The sequence below is a fragment of the Streptopelia decaocto genome (genome assembly GCF_964273445.1).
Source record: "Streptopelia decaocto genome assembly, chromosome: 3".
NCBI classification, from domain to species: Eukaryota; Metazoa; Chordata; class Aves; order Columbiformes; family Columbidae; genus Streptopelia; species Streptopelia decaocto.
Window position 1 is genome coordinate 46,926,973 of NC_138656.1, and position 20,884 is coordinate 46,947,856.

The following is a 20,884-nucleotide window of genomic DNA, read 5'->3' on the forward strand; positions in this document are numbered from 1 at the left end:
AGGAATTTTCAGGATTATTCTTTTAACATGTAAGCCCTGATCATTCTTCCAGAAAGATTATAAAACCAAAAAGCAATGAAAGATCAGAAAAAGCAAGGCAAACACAGAAATTTAAGGCAAGGACTCGGAAGAAGACACTTTCAAAACAAAACAAAACACCAAACTATTCCTGTCCCTCCCTATATCCTCAAACTGGAGAGATTTCCTTATATTGTCTATGGTACTTTTGAACACAGTTCAGTTCTGAAGTTCCAGACAAGCACTTGAATGCCAACAGGGAAAGTGATTCACTACCATCAGTATCAATTTATTGCTGTCATCTAGTTGCTACAAGGTATCTGGGGGACAGAAGGATGGGAGTGGAAATATTATGGTGATTAATAATCATCATCACACACTAACCACAGCAGCACAACTTGATTTTGAGGAGAGCACCACAAAGCAACAGAACATCAGAAGAAAACAAACTCAGAAAGCGGGAACAAAAGGAAAGTGGGGTAGACCAAGACATAAGAAAGATCAAAAGAAGAATGAAGAAGCACTGGTCTAATTACATTAACAGCCTAGTTTAAAGCTTCTCAATTGTTCACCTCATATAAGTATACATAGGGGCCAGGATGAGGGAAAAGAGGCCCAAACAGTATCTGAACTTCAGACACTAAGAGAAGATTCTTTGTTTCAGTGTTCTTGTGTACAAAAAACCAAAGAGAAACAAAAAGCCCCAAATCCACAAAACAGCTAAGAAGATCAGCATTTCTCCTGCACACTTAAAAAAAAAAAAAAACAAACAACAAAATAAAACCAAAAAACCCCACCAAAACAAAAAAAAATCAACACATTAAAATAATTATGAAAGAAGATAACAGTCTTACTCTAAGGAGAAAAATGCACTTGTGGTTCACCTTATCAATCTCAAAATACTAGGCACCCAATTCAACTTCAATCTCTCCTTAATTTCAATTTGCAGATGACAGATCTTATTTTCTAAACTTAATTTAGCTGGCATACATTTAGCTAATAAGTTGTATGTAACCAGAGAAAAATGTCATGGCCTTATTTTCTACATGTCACTGTATAATTACAGCTTTATGACAATGGAGATACTGTTTATATGATGCAAGTCTAGGATTTGCATCACGTGAATTTTTCACAGCACTCATTCTAGAAACCAACTATGCTAAAAATGGAGATTTTCCTTACCACTGTCAGTAATTTCATGAACAAAAATTCTCAAGTAAATAGTCACCCCTGCTGAGAGTACTAAACTAACAATAACTCACTGTAAAACCAACATGGCCTATATCTGCCAGTAACGACTTGTTTCCGAACTATAACATGGGTACCTGGAGCTCTCCCACAGGTCAATCATATCACTGCCACTGCTGCAACATGTGCATCAACATGTCATTTTTAAGAGCAACTTCATATTTCGTAGTTGGTGTCAGGCAGTCACTAAATATCTGAAAGATATGTATGTCCACAAAATCACATGGACAAGTCCCTCCATTTCAGCACCATAAAAACACGCTCCTCATCGTCAGGAGCATGGAACTCCTCAATACAGAAGGTATAGAGACAATTATAAAAGCAATTCTTACCAACTTTTTTTCAAATTATTTAATGCAATAATTAAATAAGCTTTTTCTTAATGCTAAGTGAGCTACCTGAGAACTAAAAAACTAGGAAAATTGGCTCAGAGTTTTTTGATGTCAAGCAGAAAAGAACAGTTGCTTTTGTCCATCTTTTGGTTCATACTTTTCAAATGCCTATCCAAGGGGCAGCACACATTCCAGCCTCAAAAGTTAACAGTCAAGCATTTTTTAAAATTAAAATTATATACAGCAGAAGATAGGAATAATGACATTTGCTGAATAGTTTGGCTAATTGCAGAAGACAGGAACCATGGTTTTAGTCTTTTGTCCTGAAATGAAACTGCCATACAGTAAAAAATACATTTGGGCCATTAGAAATTGAGATACACAACCAAACGATACAGAAGTCCTGACCAACTATGAACACTCTTCCCTCTCAAGATGTTAATTTCTAAGGCTGTTACCTTCACAAGGTCTTCAGCCTAAAATTTTAAGCTATACAGTATCTGAGATTGCTAAACATAAACAAAGAGAAATAGAACACTTTTTCTCCAAAGCAAAATTTTCAGAGGTTCTGCTGAACAACAAAAAGGAGCACGTATAATTTTTTCTAGAAGAAAATAGGTCTCCATTTTGCAAGCTGTTCTGTTTGTACAGACCCACACTAATAAAGCAAGATGGACTAATTTGCAACATCAGAGTCAGAAATGGTAATTCCAGCACCCATTCATTTTTCAGTTGTGATCAAGAAGTACTGAGCTTGGACATGCAATTCCTCCCTGTGCCAAAGGCTACCTGCTCTTCATCATCAGGAAGGTTTACATGACTAAGTAATGAAAAGTTTCTATGCTTGTTTCAAGAAGGACGTGATCTCAAAGAGCAGCTTTTGACAATAATCAAGTCTACAGCAGATGCATTTTTATTAAAATAAGACAAAATGTTGTTTGGGTTTTGATTTTCTTTTTGTTGGTGGTGATGGTGGGGTTTTTTTGTTTTGTTGGGTTTTTTTTACTAAAATTTGTTAGCTACTTAAATTCCAACCCTCTGGAATACACTACAGCCTTAGGCAAAAAATGCTTGAAATGCTTTCCAGTCTGAAAATGCAATTTAAGCCTTTCAATATATGGAAGTAAATTTTCCTTTGTAATTTGCAGCATTTAAGTCTTCTATAAGATGTCTCATATATACAGAAAAGATATACATGATTTTTAAAATTTAAAATAACAAAGTGAAAAGCACTTCCCCAGTCAGGCAAGTAACTTTGCACTGGGGAATCCATCCACGAACGTGCTCATTTTGCCCTTCAAATAGCAATTTGATTAGAAAAGGAGCTATGTTTTAAAAAAACAATACCAGATCTATTTTAAGGATATCTTCTAGAAGACAACAAATTGCTGTTTCTATCATGGAGCACTGGTTAACAAAACTGGTCTCTGCAGTTGCGTTAATCAGGAGTCACCAGAAGGACGTGTTTGCCCCTGAACTGGGCACAAATTCTTACTCTCAGCAAGTCCTGCACTTCTGCCCAGGAGGCAGTTTTGCAGCCAGTGACACGGCTTGTGTGTTAACTCCACCTAAAAAATTCCCACCTTTCATTCGTCATCACTACATTGCAAAAAAACTCCCACAAAATGAATTGGTTGATTATTTTCAAGTATTATCCTGCTCTAAAACACAATTCTATCAAATAACCTTAATTTTATTCTTATCAAGGGGCTGTCATTTCAGTGGCACACAGACCAAGGACAAATTACAATACAAACATTAATGCAGATGATTAAACGTGAACAGAAGTATTTCAAGTTTAAACAGGCTCAGATTACAAAAGCATTTCGTAACTATGTTTTAATATCTGAGTAAGCCAAACCTAGTTAATGAAGGCATAAGTGATATTACCATGCAAGATTTGAAGTATATTCTGACTCCCTGTGAAACAGTTTAGGCTTTAACAGGTGATATTACCCAAAGAATCTTTGCAGCAAATCAGGATTAATATAGATTAAAAGTTACACCATAAAACAGGTCTACCATCTCATTACTGAGGGAGTATTTCACAAGAATATGAAAAGATGACCCAAAAGGAAAAAAAAAAAAAAAAACAAACAAAAAACAAAAAACTGTCAAGAAGTAAAGACTGAAGTGGAAAAGGGTTTAAAAATTAAAATAAGGAGCCTCTACAGTCTTTTCCTCTTACTTAATTAATGACCAATAATCTCTCCCAGTGTGATATGTGTGCTGGCTACTGTTTAGTTTCTCTGCTACTGAGGACAGTAAACTTTTCCAGACTAAAACCAACCAAACAAAACCCCAAACCAAACAAAAACCCATGCACATTTTACATATTCTTAGTTCAGAGCATATTATCTGTGATGTGTATTTTTAATTTTTATCTACAATGAGAAACAAGCTTTCTTTAGGATTAGGTACTTTGAGTAACTCTTTCAAGATTTTTTTTTTATTATTATTATGGCAAAGCATTTGGAGATTTTGAATTTCTTCTGTATTCAGTATTCACTTTAAGAATATTAATAATCCACATATACTTGTCTTAACTAATGGTTTATAAGCTTTCTAACAACTTGAATACCAGAAAGTTACACATCTGGAAAAGAGAAATTATTCATCAAGTTCAAAACGTGAGTTACTTATTTACTGAGATGAGGTAGTCTCAGGTGTATTAGATATTTTTTATTTTTGAAACATAAAAATAAAACCAAGGATTGAAATGAATCGAGTTTTCTATGGAGATACATAAACAACTTCTCACTGTATGCAGGCACCAAACAGAGAAAAGGGGCCACATATATATTATTTGCTACCCTATACACGTCAGTTCAAGATTTAAACTGTGGATGGTATACTGGTGTTATGGCACCCTACATGTGAGTAAATCCCTCTCTTCATCCTTTGTTTTATAAGGCAAAATCTGAAATCAGCATGACCCATTGAAGAGCAAACTGTAGACGCATAAAAATCTGGCTTCTCTTTCTGGCTTGTAATATCCAAATTTACAACACAGTTTTCAACACATTACTTCATGTATTTGCATTGCTGTTTTACCATCCCACTGTCCCAGAGACATTCTAACAAAGTGAGAATGCTAGAAGTCTTCTATACAAACACAGTTTAAGAATAGGCTACAGCTACACACAAGTAGAAATTAAGTATTATCTAAATAATCTCATCTTGTTTAATATCATATTACCAAAAAAAAAAAAAAAAAAATCAAGTAATATCATTGGTTTCCAAACATTTTTGACTGAGCATTGCCGGCTTTCAAAAATTAGATTCAAAGTTGCTCGTTACATAAAAAACTTATCACGTATGTTCTACTACAAAACTGTTTTAGATCGATAGTCAATGTTAGGAAAAAGTCAGACTACTATTTTGAACTGGCATATATAAAGAGGGAAGCTCAGTCATAAAAAAGAGTCTACTTGCATACAGTAAGTAAGCAGCTTTTCCCAGCAAATGCAGATAGCTTCACCAAACCTAAACTTATCAAAATTTTTTTCATTGTGACATTGATTTCACATATGTAAATACTGAAACGTCTGAAATAAACTAAGAATCAATTAAAATGTTGTCAACATTTAATGAAATTTATGTTGATGGACATTGGGGATGGAGGATAAGGCAGAGAAAGAGTTCACAAAAGTTTTTGAAAGCTGCAGTAGATATCAACACACAAACCTAACTGCTGCTATTCAGCACTTCTGGATGCTGTAGAAGTGGTAAGGATCAGCTCAAAGCAACTGCTAGACACCAGCAGCAAAAAAACCCATCACAGCACTGGAGAGCTGGCAGAGAATCCAAGGTGGACAGTTCCATGTTGCAGAAGACAATTCCCATGATGGCAATCAGATGACAGGGACTGGAGGAAGACGGTCAATGCTCCCAGCTTTCTTTCTGTGTTTCAGAAGTGCTGAGAGGTGGGTGAAGAAGTGGCTACAGACCAGAGTACATACATACATACATGTGAAACTATACATCCTCTTTTACTGCTGTTGAAGTGTAAAAGGCTTCAGATTACTTATGCATCTATTACCCATACTAAAGAACAGTGCTCTTCAATATTTTACTTGAAAAATTAAAAGTATAAAGGTATCAAAAATATGCTGGTATCACCCTACTTGTAGATTTATACTACTACTGAATCTACTACTGTAGATTTATACTACTACTACTACTACCTTGGAAAGGAGTTGGAGCAAGGAAAAAGGCACATGTATCAAGAATCAGAGCAATTGCCTTGGCCATTTTGCACCATAACGAAATACCCTGTTTATCCTCAGGATTTGGCTAAATTTAGCTCTACCTGCTGTGAGTACCATGCTCATTACCTTTGAGGTAGTTAAGAAGGAATTTTTCCCCTTGGTACAAGATTGCCTTCTCACTAGCTGAGGAATTCAGTGCAAGGTTAATCCAGAAAACTCATTTTGTCTCTACCTAGCAGGTACCCAGAACAGATGACACTCAAGCTGATGGTGTATTAGAAGACGGAATCCTCTCCAAAATAACAAAAAATTTGTATGGTTATAATAGTACAGCAAGCAAGCAATAAACCTTTTTTTTTCTCCCCACTCCCTTAGAAGAAAACCCCATTGTCAGAGCCACCATCAGCACAGGGACTAGCTGGTTATAAAGAGGCCTGACTGCAACGGTCCGGCCCTTCCAAACTCCAAGGTCCACCTGGCATGTGCTGAAGGGCTGGTTGATCAGTAACCTCACGGGAAGCTACTGACAAAGCAGGATAATCCTAAAGTTATGCTCCTGGAATCTTTCTGAAGCCTATGTAGCAGGATGATCACATCTGCAGACTGTTGTCATCAGCATTTTTTTTTTTTTTTTTTCACCCTAAGTAGAAGATTGAGGTGTCTGGTTTAAGGCTGCGGGTTTGAAATTTTGGGAGCAGAGTGTGTGTGGAAAGCATGGAAGAGAAGGGTTCTACATAGGCAGGTTTACCGAGAGAGCTATATCAATGCACTTATAATGATATACATGGATATTTACGACCATCCGTGCACACAAGGATACTCAAAGACCTGGAGATAAATGTGGAACACTGAAGAGAAGACAGACACATAAGGTAAGTGCTGAGTTTCAGTAGGTTTTTCACAAACTTCAGACTGCCACAACCAGTGTTGTACAATACCTTCCTTCAGTACTTGACTGTCTCACACTGGCATGATGCTATCCAAGTTCTGTGCTGCCACTTGACACTTATCACTCAAGACGAATGAAGACTACTTTAAGAGGGGGAAGTTTTCAAATTTGGCTTATCTTTCATAAATGTGATGCACTGATTTTCTGAGCTCACGCTTAATCTTAATGCAGGTGAGAAGGCAAACTATTTATTTCCAACAGCAAGAATTAGTAACTCCTTCGGAACTACTAATACTTAAGATACTGAGTCAGATTTTTCATTGTCTCTATCCTAGAACCTTTGTCAGGATTTACAATCTCTCTCTTCTTCCACATTTTTTTCCCCTATTAAATAGCTAGAACACCTGAGATGGCAAACCCAGCTCGTGTCTTGAGCATTTCCTGGGACTGTAACAATTTCATCACTTTGAGATGGTGTGGTCTTCAGATGCTTGTAGATGGCTCCAGTGAATCTGCCAATAGTCAGTGCATAAAATTACTTCGTTGTTCTCTTCTTTTTTTTTTTTTTTTTTTGTAGCCTACATATCAGTCCTTATCTGCCTGAAAACAGTTTGTTATAGGCATAAAAGCTCAATTTATTGAAATAGTCTTTGTTGCGCTATGGTAACAACTAAAACATTCTTGTAATACTAAATACAATTTCAGTATTTCTGGAGACTTTACCAAGAGTATTCCAATACATCTCTTACACAAAACAAAGGGCTTTGTTAGGGTGTTTCACCAATTTTTGAAGAAGGAAACAGTTGTTTGGCTTTTTTTTTTTTTTCAAGGCTTCAACAAAGCTAAAGGATTCAATCGCAAAATCTCAAGTAATTTCACTTTTGAGTTTCCTCACTATACAGCAAACATTAGACATAATAGGCAATCCACTAAAACAAATTAACAGAATTGAGCATTGTTTTCATTAGTAAACATTGTCTTTCCATCACAATTTTCAAATTATTTTCCTTTTCCTGATATAAAAACAATTTATCCTAGTCTTTTAATAGCCATAATAAATATAGTAAGTATTAAAGAATTATTTTAAAACTGCAATTCTGTCCACAATGAAAATAAGTAGTATTCATGTTCAGTAAGGCTATCACTTTAAATGGAAACAACTTACATGTTTCTCAATAAAACACCCAGCATTCTAGAAGAAATATGCAATGCTTGGATATGATCCGAACGCAGTAAATATTATTGAACCATACATGGAAAGTGAATACAAGCCAGATTTCTCAACATAAAAAATTGTAATATAAAGACCATTTTATCAATGCAAAACTTTCTGAAACACAACTTGGTACAATTTGGTTTGTTTCCACATAAACATCTTCCTGTCCAGGAGGACACTGCATCACAGACAGCATTGTCCTGGTATTTTTTTAAATTAAGAACACTGAATAACTATTTTTACTAAAACTGAGAACAACAACAAAACAGTTAAGGGCCCTTTTTCATTTCAAGCTGACATTGCTCAAAGTAGAGCACCTTCTGAGAGGGAAGAGGGAAGGAAACCTTTTCTTGTTGTGACCATTGGGGGAAGGTTTCTTTGCTGTTTGAACTCTTTTGTCCAGCTGTGGGCTACACAAAAGCCACTCATCTTCATTAGGAAGGGGGATTCTGATCTTCCACTGGGTTTTGTGAGCAACACAATATATGTATAAAAGTATGACACTACAATTAAGTTGTGTATCTGTCTGTAAGAAAATACATGAATATGGACTGACAAGACAACTCATCTGACAGAGAAAGCTCTATGGAACAGCTCACGGGGTGCCTCAAAAATCTAGGCACTGAAACTTTAGTTCATAGATACTGCTATGGGCAACATACTTTGTTGGCCAAACAAATATTGTTGCCAGACAACTCATTCTTTCATTTCTTCCCCACTATGAAGGTGCTTTCACTGCAGAGTAGACCAGCCATGCCCTTGGACACAATTCACCAAGGGAAAGCCTTAAAACAGTTTGTCAAGAAACTGTAATCTAGTACTAGGTAGTAAGTGACTGTGAGAACTTTCACATTCCTTAGTTCTAGTTACAACAGAGCACAACATAAAGTATCAATAAAAACAATGAACAAAAAAAAGAAAAGACCCACCATGGAGCCATTAACATAGAGTATCACTTTTGTTTCAGTTTGCCACCACCCTATAGCAACTAGTGCTGTATTACACAAAACCTGTTCTAGAATATTTACCTGAGAGTTGACCAGGCATTAAGAGACATATGTTCAAACAACTACTCAAGGAAACTCAACAAATCAGCAAACGCAATAGTCCTTGTGCATTTTCACTTTTAATGATCTTCATTCCATCCAGAAAGATAAATTTATTGTACTCTGTTTTTACACAAACCTAAAAAAATTTCCAGGGACATGTGCATTCAACATTTATCATTTCCAATCCTGATGCACAAAACTAGACAGGAGAAACCCCACATTAGTTGTTTATACAGCAATTCCTGACTCTTCTATGAGCTAAACATAATGCAACATGTTGCTCACTTATCTTTATGTAAACTACTTAAGAAACATAATTAATGTGTATACCTTGCTTAACAGTAAACTGATATCATTTGATATCATTCATTGTTGGGATTTTATATCCAGTTAAAAAAAAAAAAAAAGCAAACCCCCCTATCCTCTTAAATTGTTATTGCGTTTAACTGCTGGCAGCTGATTTTTTAACGTAAAAATTAACATTGTGAGCAGAAAATATCTTCAAAATCAACGTAACAACCTAACCGCAGAAATTAGCAGGCTCTGGCCTTTTCTCAAGCTAAAAGAAAAATCCCATACATTTCTATTCACTGGCATGAGCATCACTCAAAATATATTTTAGATGTAAATATTCTTCCTAGCCAAAAATCAAGAATGACCTACATAGTGCTTTACCTAAATGTACTTCAGAATAGCCTTCTATTAGCACAAAGTTCATTTTGAAAGGGAGAGCAAACACTTCTTTACTTACCTGGAATATCTGCTAAATTTGACTTCACTTAAGTTTATCATAACATTCAGTTTATTACTTCACACTGATTTTCAATTCCACCTTCACCAGACCCACTGGTCAAAACCAGAAGCTATTCTTCATGCAACACTTTGAATTTCACATAGCCACAATCCACCTCCCTTCATTTGTAACAAAGCAACTCTTCGAACTAATACTGACATAAAGACAAATTCAGAATGGTTTCTTATGATCTACATGCTTATCACAAACACCAGGTTGTTTCAATTTTTAACGCCTTCCAGTTACATTTTAGTTTTTTTACACCATTTAGAGGAGTATTTCTTAGATACGAAAGCAAAATTTTATTCATTATAAAGGAAGGTTTTCCCCCAAAATCATGGAAGTGTGTTCCATCCAGATTGTTTTAACCTTTTTAAAAGAAATAGTTTGGGGGGGGGGGGGGGGTGGAAAGGCAGCAGTTGTGAAAAAGGAAATCCCTAACATGTCCAGAGGACTAGGGTTTATTTCAACTGAAAAATAATGCTTGTCAATGGCATTTTAGGCAGGGAACAGATTCACACGTCAGGAGGGAATTCTTAAAGCTGGAATGTCTGAACTGTATGGACCTAATTAGCCAGCAAATCAAGAAATAACTTACACAAGGAATATTAAAAGCACAGTATAAAGCTTCTTCCTAGTTTTCATGCCATTATGTTGTCTGTAGATTGTCATCAAAATCTTAATTCAAACTTCTTATCGCTCTCTAGATAGCAGTGATTATATTTCATTTGTAAAGACAGACTATTCACTTTTACTCAGTTCAACTGGTCTCCAAACAGCCCTTTTGATGCAAATGAGCAGACCTGTGTCCTATGAGGTCTTTTCTCCAGTCATTTCAATGCAGAACTAGAACTCAGACTCTGGTTTTATCTCCTCTTGAACTGTGCCTGTTTAGTGATATGAATTATTAGAAAATATTCTACTAATTAAAAAGTGCAGGCACTAGTCCTTAAAGGTTACAAGACACTTTTCCAGACTGTCTAAATATTGGTTTAAACATGTGTTGCAGAGAGAATTTGTTTTCCACATCATAGGTTTGGTACACTTAAAAAGACAGTATTTTCAGATATATTCATCAGCTTCTGGATATCTATATGCTTTGCAGAGTTGTACTAGTTAAAACCACTGAGAGCTGTAAAATCCAATGTGTGGAGAAAGCACAAGCATTTCTACCATATATATGATGTTTCCCTGCCTCCAGACTTACACTTCCACTACCAAGTTCACCAGCAATACAATGGGCATAGTCATCCCATTCTTAAAACATGAGTCCTTTTAAAGTCTCAGAGCCAGATTTTTAAAAGCCTATAGGTGAGGAAAATGCAGATAGGTTTTAAACCTGCTGCAGATTCCCAAAAGATTCCTAATTCTTATTGCTTTAACTACACTTAAATAACAAGCTTGCATAACTACTTTGAAAAGACAATTTTATGTCACGTATCAGTGTTCCCTATGACATTTAATGAACCAGAATCAGATTGCAACCCAAAGAATAAAGACAAAAATTGCATCAACTTTTAAGTATCCTGTCACTGTGTAACATTTTTTGTTCGCTTATTTGTATTTAAAGCCAGTAAAAAGAATTTAAAACATACTGACTAGACCAAACATATAACACACCAGAACAGCAGGAAGTCCATTTAAAAAACAAAAACAAACAAAACCCCAAAACCAGCAACAAAACAAAACCACACAACCACCACCAAAAAAACACTTTCATTCTATAGAGTTTTTCCTAATACCTTGCTGTAAAGCCTATACAAGGGATTTTCAGGAAAAAAAAAAAATAAAAAAAATCAAGTAGCCATAAACACCTTCCAAATTCCTCCTTCTTTAAACTATGACCATTTAAATGTTAGGTATTCTATTAGCAGCAATTCTTAATGCAAACATGCTGTTTCTCCAAGCTTTTTGATTAGACTTTTCTACTTTTGTTAACACATAAGTATGTTAGATCAGTTCAGAACAGCTTTCTCTATCAGAAAACAAAACTACAACAGATCATGTTTCTGACAACAATCCCCAAGCCCTTGGGGAACTATCAGAAAAACCCCATTCTAAAAAGTGTCTTTCTCAAAAAATTAAATGCAATTCACATTCCTAACCCAGAAACTGTGTTCAGAAAAGCACAGCACTCCTCTTCCTCTCTTATGCAGTTACCAAAATGTATATTAAAGATGAAACCTTACTTTGCCATCAAGATCAACAATTATAATGCCTAGTTCACATATGGCATCTTAAATCAACAAATCTTAAATGCTTTCAGGAAGATTCATATTTAATCTGACAGTGATAAAGGCACTTATCTGCAGTGCCTTTGCATTCCTTGCTCTCCCCAAAAACATCCATGTGCAGTCATTTTATGTAATTAATCACTTAATTCCAGTAAGCACTTTCATTGCAGAGGTAGGGGCAAAGGTGAAAGTGCATAAACGCAAATAGTTTCCTTTCTACAAGCTTCTGAACAACTGTATCTACTTGCTACCAAAACATTAATTCAAACCTATTCCTTTTTGAAAACTTGGGTACCATAATCATCCTAGACTTAAATCAAGATCAAAAGACCAATTTATCTCCTACAGCAAAAGGTCTGAAGTCTTTTTACTGTGTTTATATCCTTGGGGGAAAAAAAAAAAAAAAAAAGCCAAATATTAAAAGCATCCAAAAAACTTGGTAATACTTGGAACAAGGGTGAGGATAAAGTAGACTGGAAAGGGGAAATGCATTTAAAGAAAAGGGTTAGCATACTGCTTCATTTCGAATTTTGCTGCTGGTTTATCTACAAAGAAAAACATGCTTCGCTTCACTCCACATTTCCCCAAAACCTTCTGTATCTTCTATCTTCTTTAGAATTGCAAAAGTGAGTAGCTACCCCATCATTTGAAGCAGATACAGCAGAGCTTAATAAAGTTTAAATTAGTACCAACATTACAGAGCCAAAGGTCTGTACCTAGCACCACTCCTGACACCACTAGAGTTTAACTGGTATTAACTAAAACTTTAAAAAACAGAGGGCTGGGTTTGTCCATTTATAAGTTTCTCAAGCCACAGAGCTTCTCCCTCACCTACCATCTGAATTGAAAAAAAATTTTCTAAATTAAAACAATGCAAACTATTAAAAGATAAATCAGGATAGCAACAAGTGTTAAAACAGGTAAATACCTAACAAAGTTAAAATTACCACCTTGCTCTCAAGCATGAGTCCATACTTGACTTCAGTGAAAGCATAAGGGAAGATATGAAACCCTCCCACCTAAGTAGCGTTCAATCTTTTTCACATGGGATACAGACAGAGGAATATCCAACCTTGAGCACGGAACAGAAAGTTCCCTTCATCCCTGTTGTGCCGGAGAAAAGTAGCACTGAACGACTTAATTAACTGTTCACATCACACAAGTTAAGAAAAAGTTTGTAACGAACTCTACAACACGCCCTACCCAAGGCTCTTGCTTTTCAATATCTTACAGGAAATATACTTCAAGAAATAATTTGTGCCTAACTCTCAAAAGAGGCAAGTAGACAAGTGGATCTTTAATCCCTCAGGACTAGTCTACACCATGTAATATTCACAGGAATTCAAACTGTTTTGTTTCATGAAGCACTTCTCTGAAAAAAAAAAAAAAAAAAAACAACCCACACACACACCTTTAAACCACTTCCAAAATCCTACTCTGTATGTTCCAAAACAAGTCACATTTTATGCTCTCCATTAAGGTGATGAGTACTCAATGGACTTAAACAATTTTGTCTCACCAAAGAATTAGACATTTCAAACTAACATCAAGGTCCATCAGTAGGTCACACACAAATAGCTTTCACTGTCACTGCCTAAGCTACACTGTTAGAATTCTGGTCAATTTACGCTAGATTTCACTCTTCCTTTTCTTTTTTGAATATATAAACCTCCCTGAGACCCTACTACTAGGGAAGTGATCAGCTCCTCTGGAAAATCCTATTCTCTCTCTATAGGAAACTTAAAAGATAAGTAACTTAAACCAGATTGTTTACACTGAAGAAATGCCTGGAGAATCACTCTAAGGCATCAACTCTTGATATTCTAAACATGATGTATACGACCAGAAGCTCCTGGGTGACAGTTTGCAGTACAGGCACATGCCAGCTGCAAAGTTAACCCAGACTGTCAACAGCCACGTCTGAACAGCTCAATCTGATCCAGTCTGACCCAGCTCAGGCACACCCAACCAAAAGTCATATTCAGGTTACTGCATCTTCACTGGTGCCACTCTCGCTGTGGCCCCTATAAAAGCAAGACATGCCCAAGGGACAAGCTGAGCCAGGAAAAGCACAGAAAACAGACAATTCTCAGCTCTCAAGCAGTCTAGTAAAAAGGCTTTCATTTAAGCTGATAAATAGTACACGTGTGAATCACATCATCATCTGGGTTGAAAATACTGCCAAATTGGGTCAGCTCAGGATAACAGTGAGAAAAATGTGAACATTTGTAATTATCTGTAAGGAAAATACACCTTAGCTATAAAACTGTTACCTACTGTCAGTTTGTTGCAGATGCACCTGCAGCCTTATCAAACATTTTTAGAAGTAGTAGTCTAAAAAGCTCAAGCATTCAGAGAGATATGAATACACTTAATTTTTACTATCAGTCGTTCAGCTGAAATAAGTGTCATTGTTGACAGTTAGAAGCATGCTCCTATACAGGTTCAGAGGTTTAAACTGCAGAACTGCAGAGCTAATGAAAATAAAATTGCTATTTCTTTCCATAATAACTATAATGAAGGTGATAGCTTCTGTGCAACACCTAGTTAATTATGACAAACATGTAAGGCTGACCTAAAAAAATGGTAAGATTTGTTAAACTACTAACAAAACTACAGAAGCACAATCTGCCATAAGCAAGAAGAAAATAGGTTGGAGTTAAATTATGTTAGGAATTGATAAATCCATTAATTGGACATGAAATGAGCCACGGACAGCAGTCAAGCTACAATTCCAGAAAGACTGTGCTATGTTCTCAAAACAATCATGAAGGCTCCTTCTCGCTAGCATCAGCCCACTTTTTTGAACAAGCAACCGTCAGCCAACAATGATATTGTTAAAACCCAAACAACAGAAGCAATGAGGACGAATTATTATAAATTAGTGCAGGATGTGGGAAATAATCACAGAAATTTCTCATCTTAGCATTCAGGAAACAGCTTGCAACAAGCAGAACTGAAAATACCCAAAGCAATTATTTCGAACTATCACAGACTGAATAATCTTAGAATTGCTGTCAAGACTTTGTCATGGCTATGCCAGCAGCCAGCACCTGTGTGCAGAAACAAGAGCAAGCTCCAAGACCGAGCCAACGTGATTTCACAGAGGCTTCTGTTAATAACCAAGCAGGACCTGGGCCAGGCCAAGAGCAAGTGTGAATTTCCTCCTTTTTCCCGGGAACACGCACACGATCAGCCTCCACCCTCGGAGCAGGGAGCGCGCTGTCACACACAAACAGGACTGTAACCTGCCTCCCCGGCTCACCCCCCCGCCGCACAGCACTAACCAGCCAAAGAGAACATGACAAGGGGCAGTGGAAGGGTGTGGTTTGACTAGTACTTTAAAAAAAAATAAAAAAAAAAATAATAATAAAGAAAAGTAAACCCAGCCTCTCTCAGCCATCAAAAACACCCATTTCATTAGGAAGAAATTACCCGCTGTGTTTTTCCGGTACAACATGTGAACTCAGGACTACGAACCTGCTCCTGATATTTACTTTGCACGGAGGGCTGGCAGGCTCCGGACACAGCGAGCCAAGGCGTTCCGTCCGTCACGCCCTGGGGAAGCTCCCCCGGAGATTGCACCAGCGGCCCCAAGAGCCGCTCAAGTAGAAGCAGGTTGCTTTGTAAGAGGCGCCTTCTGCACAAAGCTCAGTATTTAAAGAAACAAACAAGCAGCCAACAACAAAAAGCGCCAGGCTTTTTAGTCCTTCTACTAGCCGCCTCTAGGCTCTGATTAACTCACGGACAAAAAAAAAGAAAAAACAACAACAAAAAAACCCCACAGAGGTAACCCGCTTCGGGGTCGAGCGGGGGGCAGCTTCTGTATTACCGCCCTTGCCCACCCCTTCTCGCCACCTCCAGCTCCCAGAGGGTTTCCTGCCTAGGAGCCGCCTGTCCCGCTGGGTCGGGCCGGCATTGCCTGCGGGAGGCGAGGGCTCCTGCCTTGCGTTCCCTTTCTCTCCCTGGCCGATACAACCTGCCTCCGCCCGAGCCGCTCCGGGCACGGCAAGGGGCTCCCCCCGGCTCTCCCCGCCGAGGATCGGAGCCTCCTTCCCGGCCACAGGGGGCCGCCCGTTAACGGAGAGGGGGGAGAGGCCTGCCCGAGCCCCCGGCCGGGGGGGCAGGCTGACCGCGGACCGGAGGCGGGTGCGGCCTGGCCCGGGCGCGGTGTCTCACCTTCCGGGCGGCCCTGGGAGGGGGGGCGGCGGAGCGAGCCGGCCCGGGCGGGGGGTCGCGGTGGGGTCGCTTACCTCGGTAGGGTCGCTGATTTCGAACAGGTCCAGCCGGTTCGCGTTCCAGTGGTTGATGATGTCGGCGAGTTTGCGCCGCTCCTCCTCCCGGCTGCCGCCGCCGCCCGACATCCTCGCCGAGCCCGCCGCCGGGGAGCCGAGCCGGGGCCGGGCCCTCTCCGCCGAGCCCCGGCGAGGGTTGGAGGCGGGGACGGAGCACGGGGTCCCTCAGTCCCGGTTGGAGAGGGGAGGGGCAGGTTCTCCTCTCGGCCGCCGCCGGCACGGGCGCCGCGAAAACGCCCCGGGATCGCTCCGGCGATAGCGGTCGGCCCCGGAGGACGGCGAGGAAGAAGAGAAAGCGGGAAGGGCGGGGAGGAGGAAGGATGCCCCGCGTCGGCGGTGGCGGCCGCCGTGTCTCCCGGCTCGGCAGTGTCTGTCCCCGCTCGCCTGTCCTGAGCCCTGCGAAGCCGCCGCCGCCGCCGCCTTTCTCCGCCCCGGTATCGCCCTCCCCTCGCTCGCTCCCTCACACACCGTCCCGTGCGCGCCCCCGCCCGGCCGCCCGCCCTCCCTCTCCCGGGGCGCGTGCGCGCGCTCTCGCCGGCCGTCACCTCCCGGCGGCGGCCGCGCGCCTCAGGAGGGCGCCCCCACCTCTCCTCTCCGCTGCTCCTCTCCCCTCTTCCCTTCCTCCCTTCCTCTCTCTTCCCCTCCCTTTCCCGGCGGCGCGGGGAGGGGGCCGGGGGCGGCGGGGCCGGGCCGGGGCGCGGCCAGGTGCGGCGGGTCCCTCCGCGCCGTGAACGAGCCTGGGGGGAGGGGCGGCGGCCGGGACACGCGGCGGCCGTTGGCGCGGCGGGGGGCGGGTTGCCGGCAGGAGGCTGCTCGCCGGCAGCGGGAGCGGCGGCGGGAGCTCTGGCTGCTGCGCGGGGGCCGCGGTCGGGCGCTCGCAGCAACAAAGGGCCTGGGCCGCCGCGGCCGCCGGAACAAAGACCCTGCGGGCGGAGGCTGGTGCGGCCCCGCTCCGCGCTCGGGCGGGCGGACGGGAGCGTCCCCGCCACCCTGCCCTGCCCTGCCTGCCGAAACCCGCCCTGCCCGCGGGCAGGGGTCAGGGTGCAGGGCAAGGCCGCTCCCCCTGCGGCCTCCAGCCCGCCCCTCGCCTTTGTGCCTCAGCTCTTCCCGGCAGAGCGAGAATAACGCCCGGGCGCTGCTGTGTTTAATAATGTTTATGGAGGCTTTTCGGAGCACTGCATGAAAGGAATTGTATAAAAAGACTGTATTGACAGAAATTCCCACAGCTTGAGATGCACCTGAGATGAAGTTAAAGCATCAGATGTGTTCTAATGGTTTTTAGGCATATAATCTATGTGTGGTTTCTCACGAATGTGTCAGCTGGCTCCTAGGAGGCATCACCCATTGTATAGACTGTAATCCAGTAGAGCTCTGGGGTTTGGCTTTGTTTTTTAACCCACTAAAGTAAGTACTGGATCCTGATACTTTGATGGTTGATTTGTTTTGCATCGGGCATGCTCTGGAACTTAGTACCTTGAACAATCATATTTGAACTCGGTTGTCTGAGTGTGTATCTTTTTTTGGTTTCTTCAGGTGGTTAAAAAGGGGGAAACGCTGTTTCTTTTTAGTGTACCTGGCAAAGCATTTCAAGTTCCTCTTTGCTGAGGGAGTTCAGATGTGTGGGTTTTGATGATGAAGTTTTGATTGGCTGGGTTATTTGAAGAAGGAGATTCCTCAGAGGCCTTGTCTACATTAAGCAATTAAATTATTGTTTTTATCCAGCATTATAACTCCTGTATAAGTACGAGCAGATCTGGTTTTACAGGTGAAGGTCAGTTATACTTTTGCCCTACATCTGTAACTGTGCTATGTTAGAGCTTTACAGTCCCAAGGACAGAACAGATCCTATTTCTTGGGTCCCAAACTCTGGAAGGTGCTGAAAGCCGTTAGAGAACTTGAAGAAGAGGACAAACCTCAAGTTCGTGTAATATTATATTAAAACTATACTGTATTCCTTTTGGAAGTGTAGAGAAAAGAAGGAAAAAGCACAAATATAACTCTTCTTACATAAAAGGAAAAAAAAAAGGGGACTGTATTTTTTTCCGTATCCAGAGACTGTGCTACCAGGCAACTTTGGATGTTCTGTCAGTGCTTGCAAGGATCAAGACACTATGTAAAATCTGTGATGCAATAGTCCACAACCCAGGCACATAGCTGTGTGCTCTGTCATAGATGACATTTGTGCAGTGGTGTTGTGACTTAGATGCTTGGCTCTGTCTGCATATTGGTGAAATGGGATTGTACAAGATACAGGATGAGAACCGGTGGTTGTATTACTTCAGGGTTAGGAAGGAGACTTTTAGGTACAGGGTATGCATAGATCATGATTTTGCTGTTACAAGCTACATTGATAAAATTGTTTTTCCTGGGGAAGAGAGGTGGTTGATCTGGTAAAACTGGCTACTAAAAGTAATTGATTTAGCATTGCTGGCATGCCTGGGTTTTCAAATGCCAAAGAGCACCAGGAATAAAATTATCACTGTGCTGGACCCACGTGGTATATATGATCAGCTGTGAATTTATTTATTTCTATTTTAACTGCAGCTAGTCAGCATTTCTGAACTGTAGCTAGACTCCAGTCTGGATACAAACAAATCTCTAAAACTGAGCAGGCTAATAATGTTTGGATGTCATTTCTCACAAATCCCAAGTCACTGCAGTGTATTTCTGTAGTGGCAGGAAAACTGGAAATGTTGCTGATGGTCGGATACCAGCAGTGACCATGCAGCTGATTAGCTCTGCACTGAGCTGGACAGTGCTGAAGCAGTATTAAAAGAAACCAGGCACACTTGTACCTGCAGAACAAGTTGTTGCCATCAACAGACAAATGTCATCATCGTAGACAAGAATTTAGCTGTCTGGGTGAACCATCAGGACAGAATAAGTATGGAAATTGAACTGTGGGAGATAAAGCATAAGTCCTGATCTCCTTTGGAAAAGCTAGTGTGCAGAGAGCTAAAGCATGAAATTATAGTGTACAAGCTAGTTTACAGTGGAAAATGTGTGCCGCTTCCCTTTCAGTCCCTATTTTTTTCATAGGGCTATTGCAATGGGAAGTAAAGCAGCTGCTGTAAAGCCCAGCAAGTGACATGATTCCTGTGAAGAGTTGTAAAAAACATTCAGAGATATTAATGAATGCCAAGAATTATACACATAAAATACATTATAAACAGGATTGTGTTTTTGAGCTATCATCAAGGAATCTTCCTTTTCAGGTATTACATAAATTTACTTGAAACCAGTAAATTCAATTTTTCTCTGTACACTTTCTCAGATTTTTATAATTTGCATAGTGAGAAGACAGAATCCTATTTGAGGAATTTCCAGTTCAGCCCAGCATTCATCTAAATAGTTCCACTGAAGCTGGTGGCAGTTGATTTAACTCTATAAATGATCACGTACTTGATAAGAAATAATAGGGTGAACGAAGCAAAAGAACAGAGAACAAAAACTGCTTTATTTGCAAGTGATAATGAAAAATGTTTTTTTACTTCTTTCCTTACTGAACAATGTTCTTTTTTAAAGTGCTTAAGATAACTAAGCTACCGTAAGCCATTATTGTGATTGTTTGTTCAGCACTCAAAGTATAATATGCATTCCACAGAACAAATAAGATAAATGCCCTTCCCTGTAGAGCTTGCAAGCTAAACTTTGTTGCAAGTGAACGAAACAACTAGCAGATAAATCCATAAATAAGAAACACAGATATACAAGGAGGCCTTTGCAATCCTCTCTATTCTGAGACATCAAGAATTGCTGTACCTGCTGCAAGGGGGTCGTGTCTGTGCAGCTTCTCTCATTAATCATATTGGCGTACATCTGTGCTCGGGGATCTGATGGTTATAAGCAACAACATCATACAGGGTCCCTTTATTTCTGCTCCTTGCCTGGTGCAGTTCATGCAGACAGTTCTCTTGCACAGGGAAGGTTTGCGTGAAGGTAGGGTCCTGCTCTGCTGGTCTCCTGGCTGTTCGCCAGCTGCCCATATGGTTGTAAGAATGCAGCATTAATTTTCTGAGGCAGCGTGCATCTAATGTATAGTGCCACACTGTATAAATCTATTGGAAGTGATAAATTCATAGATAAGACTGTAATTATTAGAGTAACTTTTCTCATGGCTTCCCAAATGTGCAGGCATTGCTAGAGCAGATGTATCGGAGCTGTAATTTTGCCTAATGCAATGCAAAAATATATGTTAGAGCAACATTAACATTGCAAACCTGGGTCATCAAACTGCAGTCCTTACATGGATGACACACCTACTGAGGTAAATAAATTAGCGAGACTAAGGACTGCAGTTTTGGACTCTCTAAAGACACATGACTCAGGGAGAGAAAAGAAGTTTTTCATTGCACCATTATCTCACCCTCGTGAGTTGCACACACTGTGTACATCAAAGTGTCAATTTCATACCCTAATTGGTAAACAAACATAGTACATATAGGCTATGTGGGCAAATTAATGCTGCATGAAAAATGTTTACTGTATGTTTAGATCCCACTTTTCTTGCTGTATGAATGTAGAACCTTACATTTAATAACCTTGACCTCTTTATAAAAGAAGTAAAAGGGGGAGTAGAGGGGAAAACAGGGCAAGTGT

General features: G+C 40.2%; 1 protein-coding gene across 11 annotated transcripts in view; it reads right to left on the reverse strand.

Moving 5' to 3' along the window:
- AFDN (afadin, adherens junction formation factor) overlaps window positions 1-17,319 on the reverse strand; it is a 129,849-nt gene extending 112,530 nt beyond the window's left edge. For 4 of the 11 annotated variants that reach the window (XM_082049157.1, XM_082049161.1, XM_082049163.1 and 1 more), the window contains exon 1: window positions 16,244-17,318. In XM_082049157.1, coding sequence (XP_081905283.1) covers window positions 16,244-16,354 — 111 coding nt within the window. In that variant the 5' untranslated portion in view covers window positions 16,355-17,318. Of the gene's footprint in view, window positions 1-16,243 lie in introns of all 11 variants that reach the window. The other 7 variants (XM_082049159.1, XM_082049160.1, XM_082049165.1 and 4 more) reach the window with 4 other exon arrangements.
- Window positions 17,320-20,884: the final 3,565 nt, after the last annotated feature.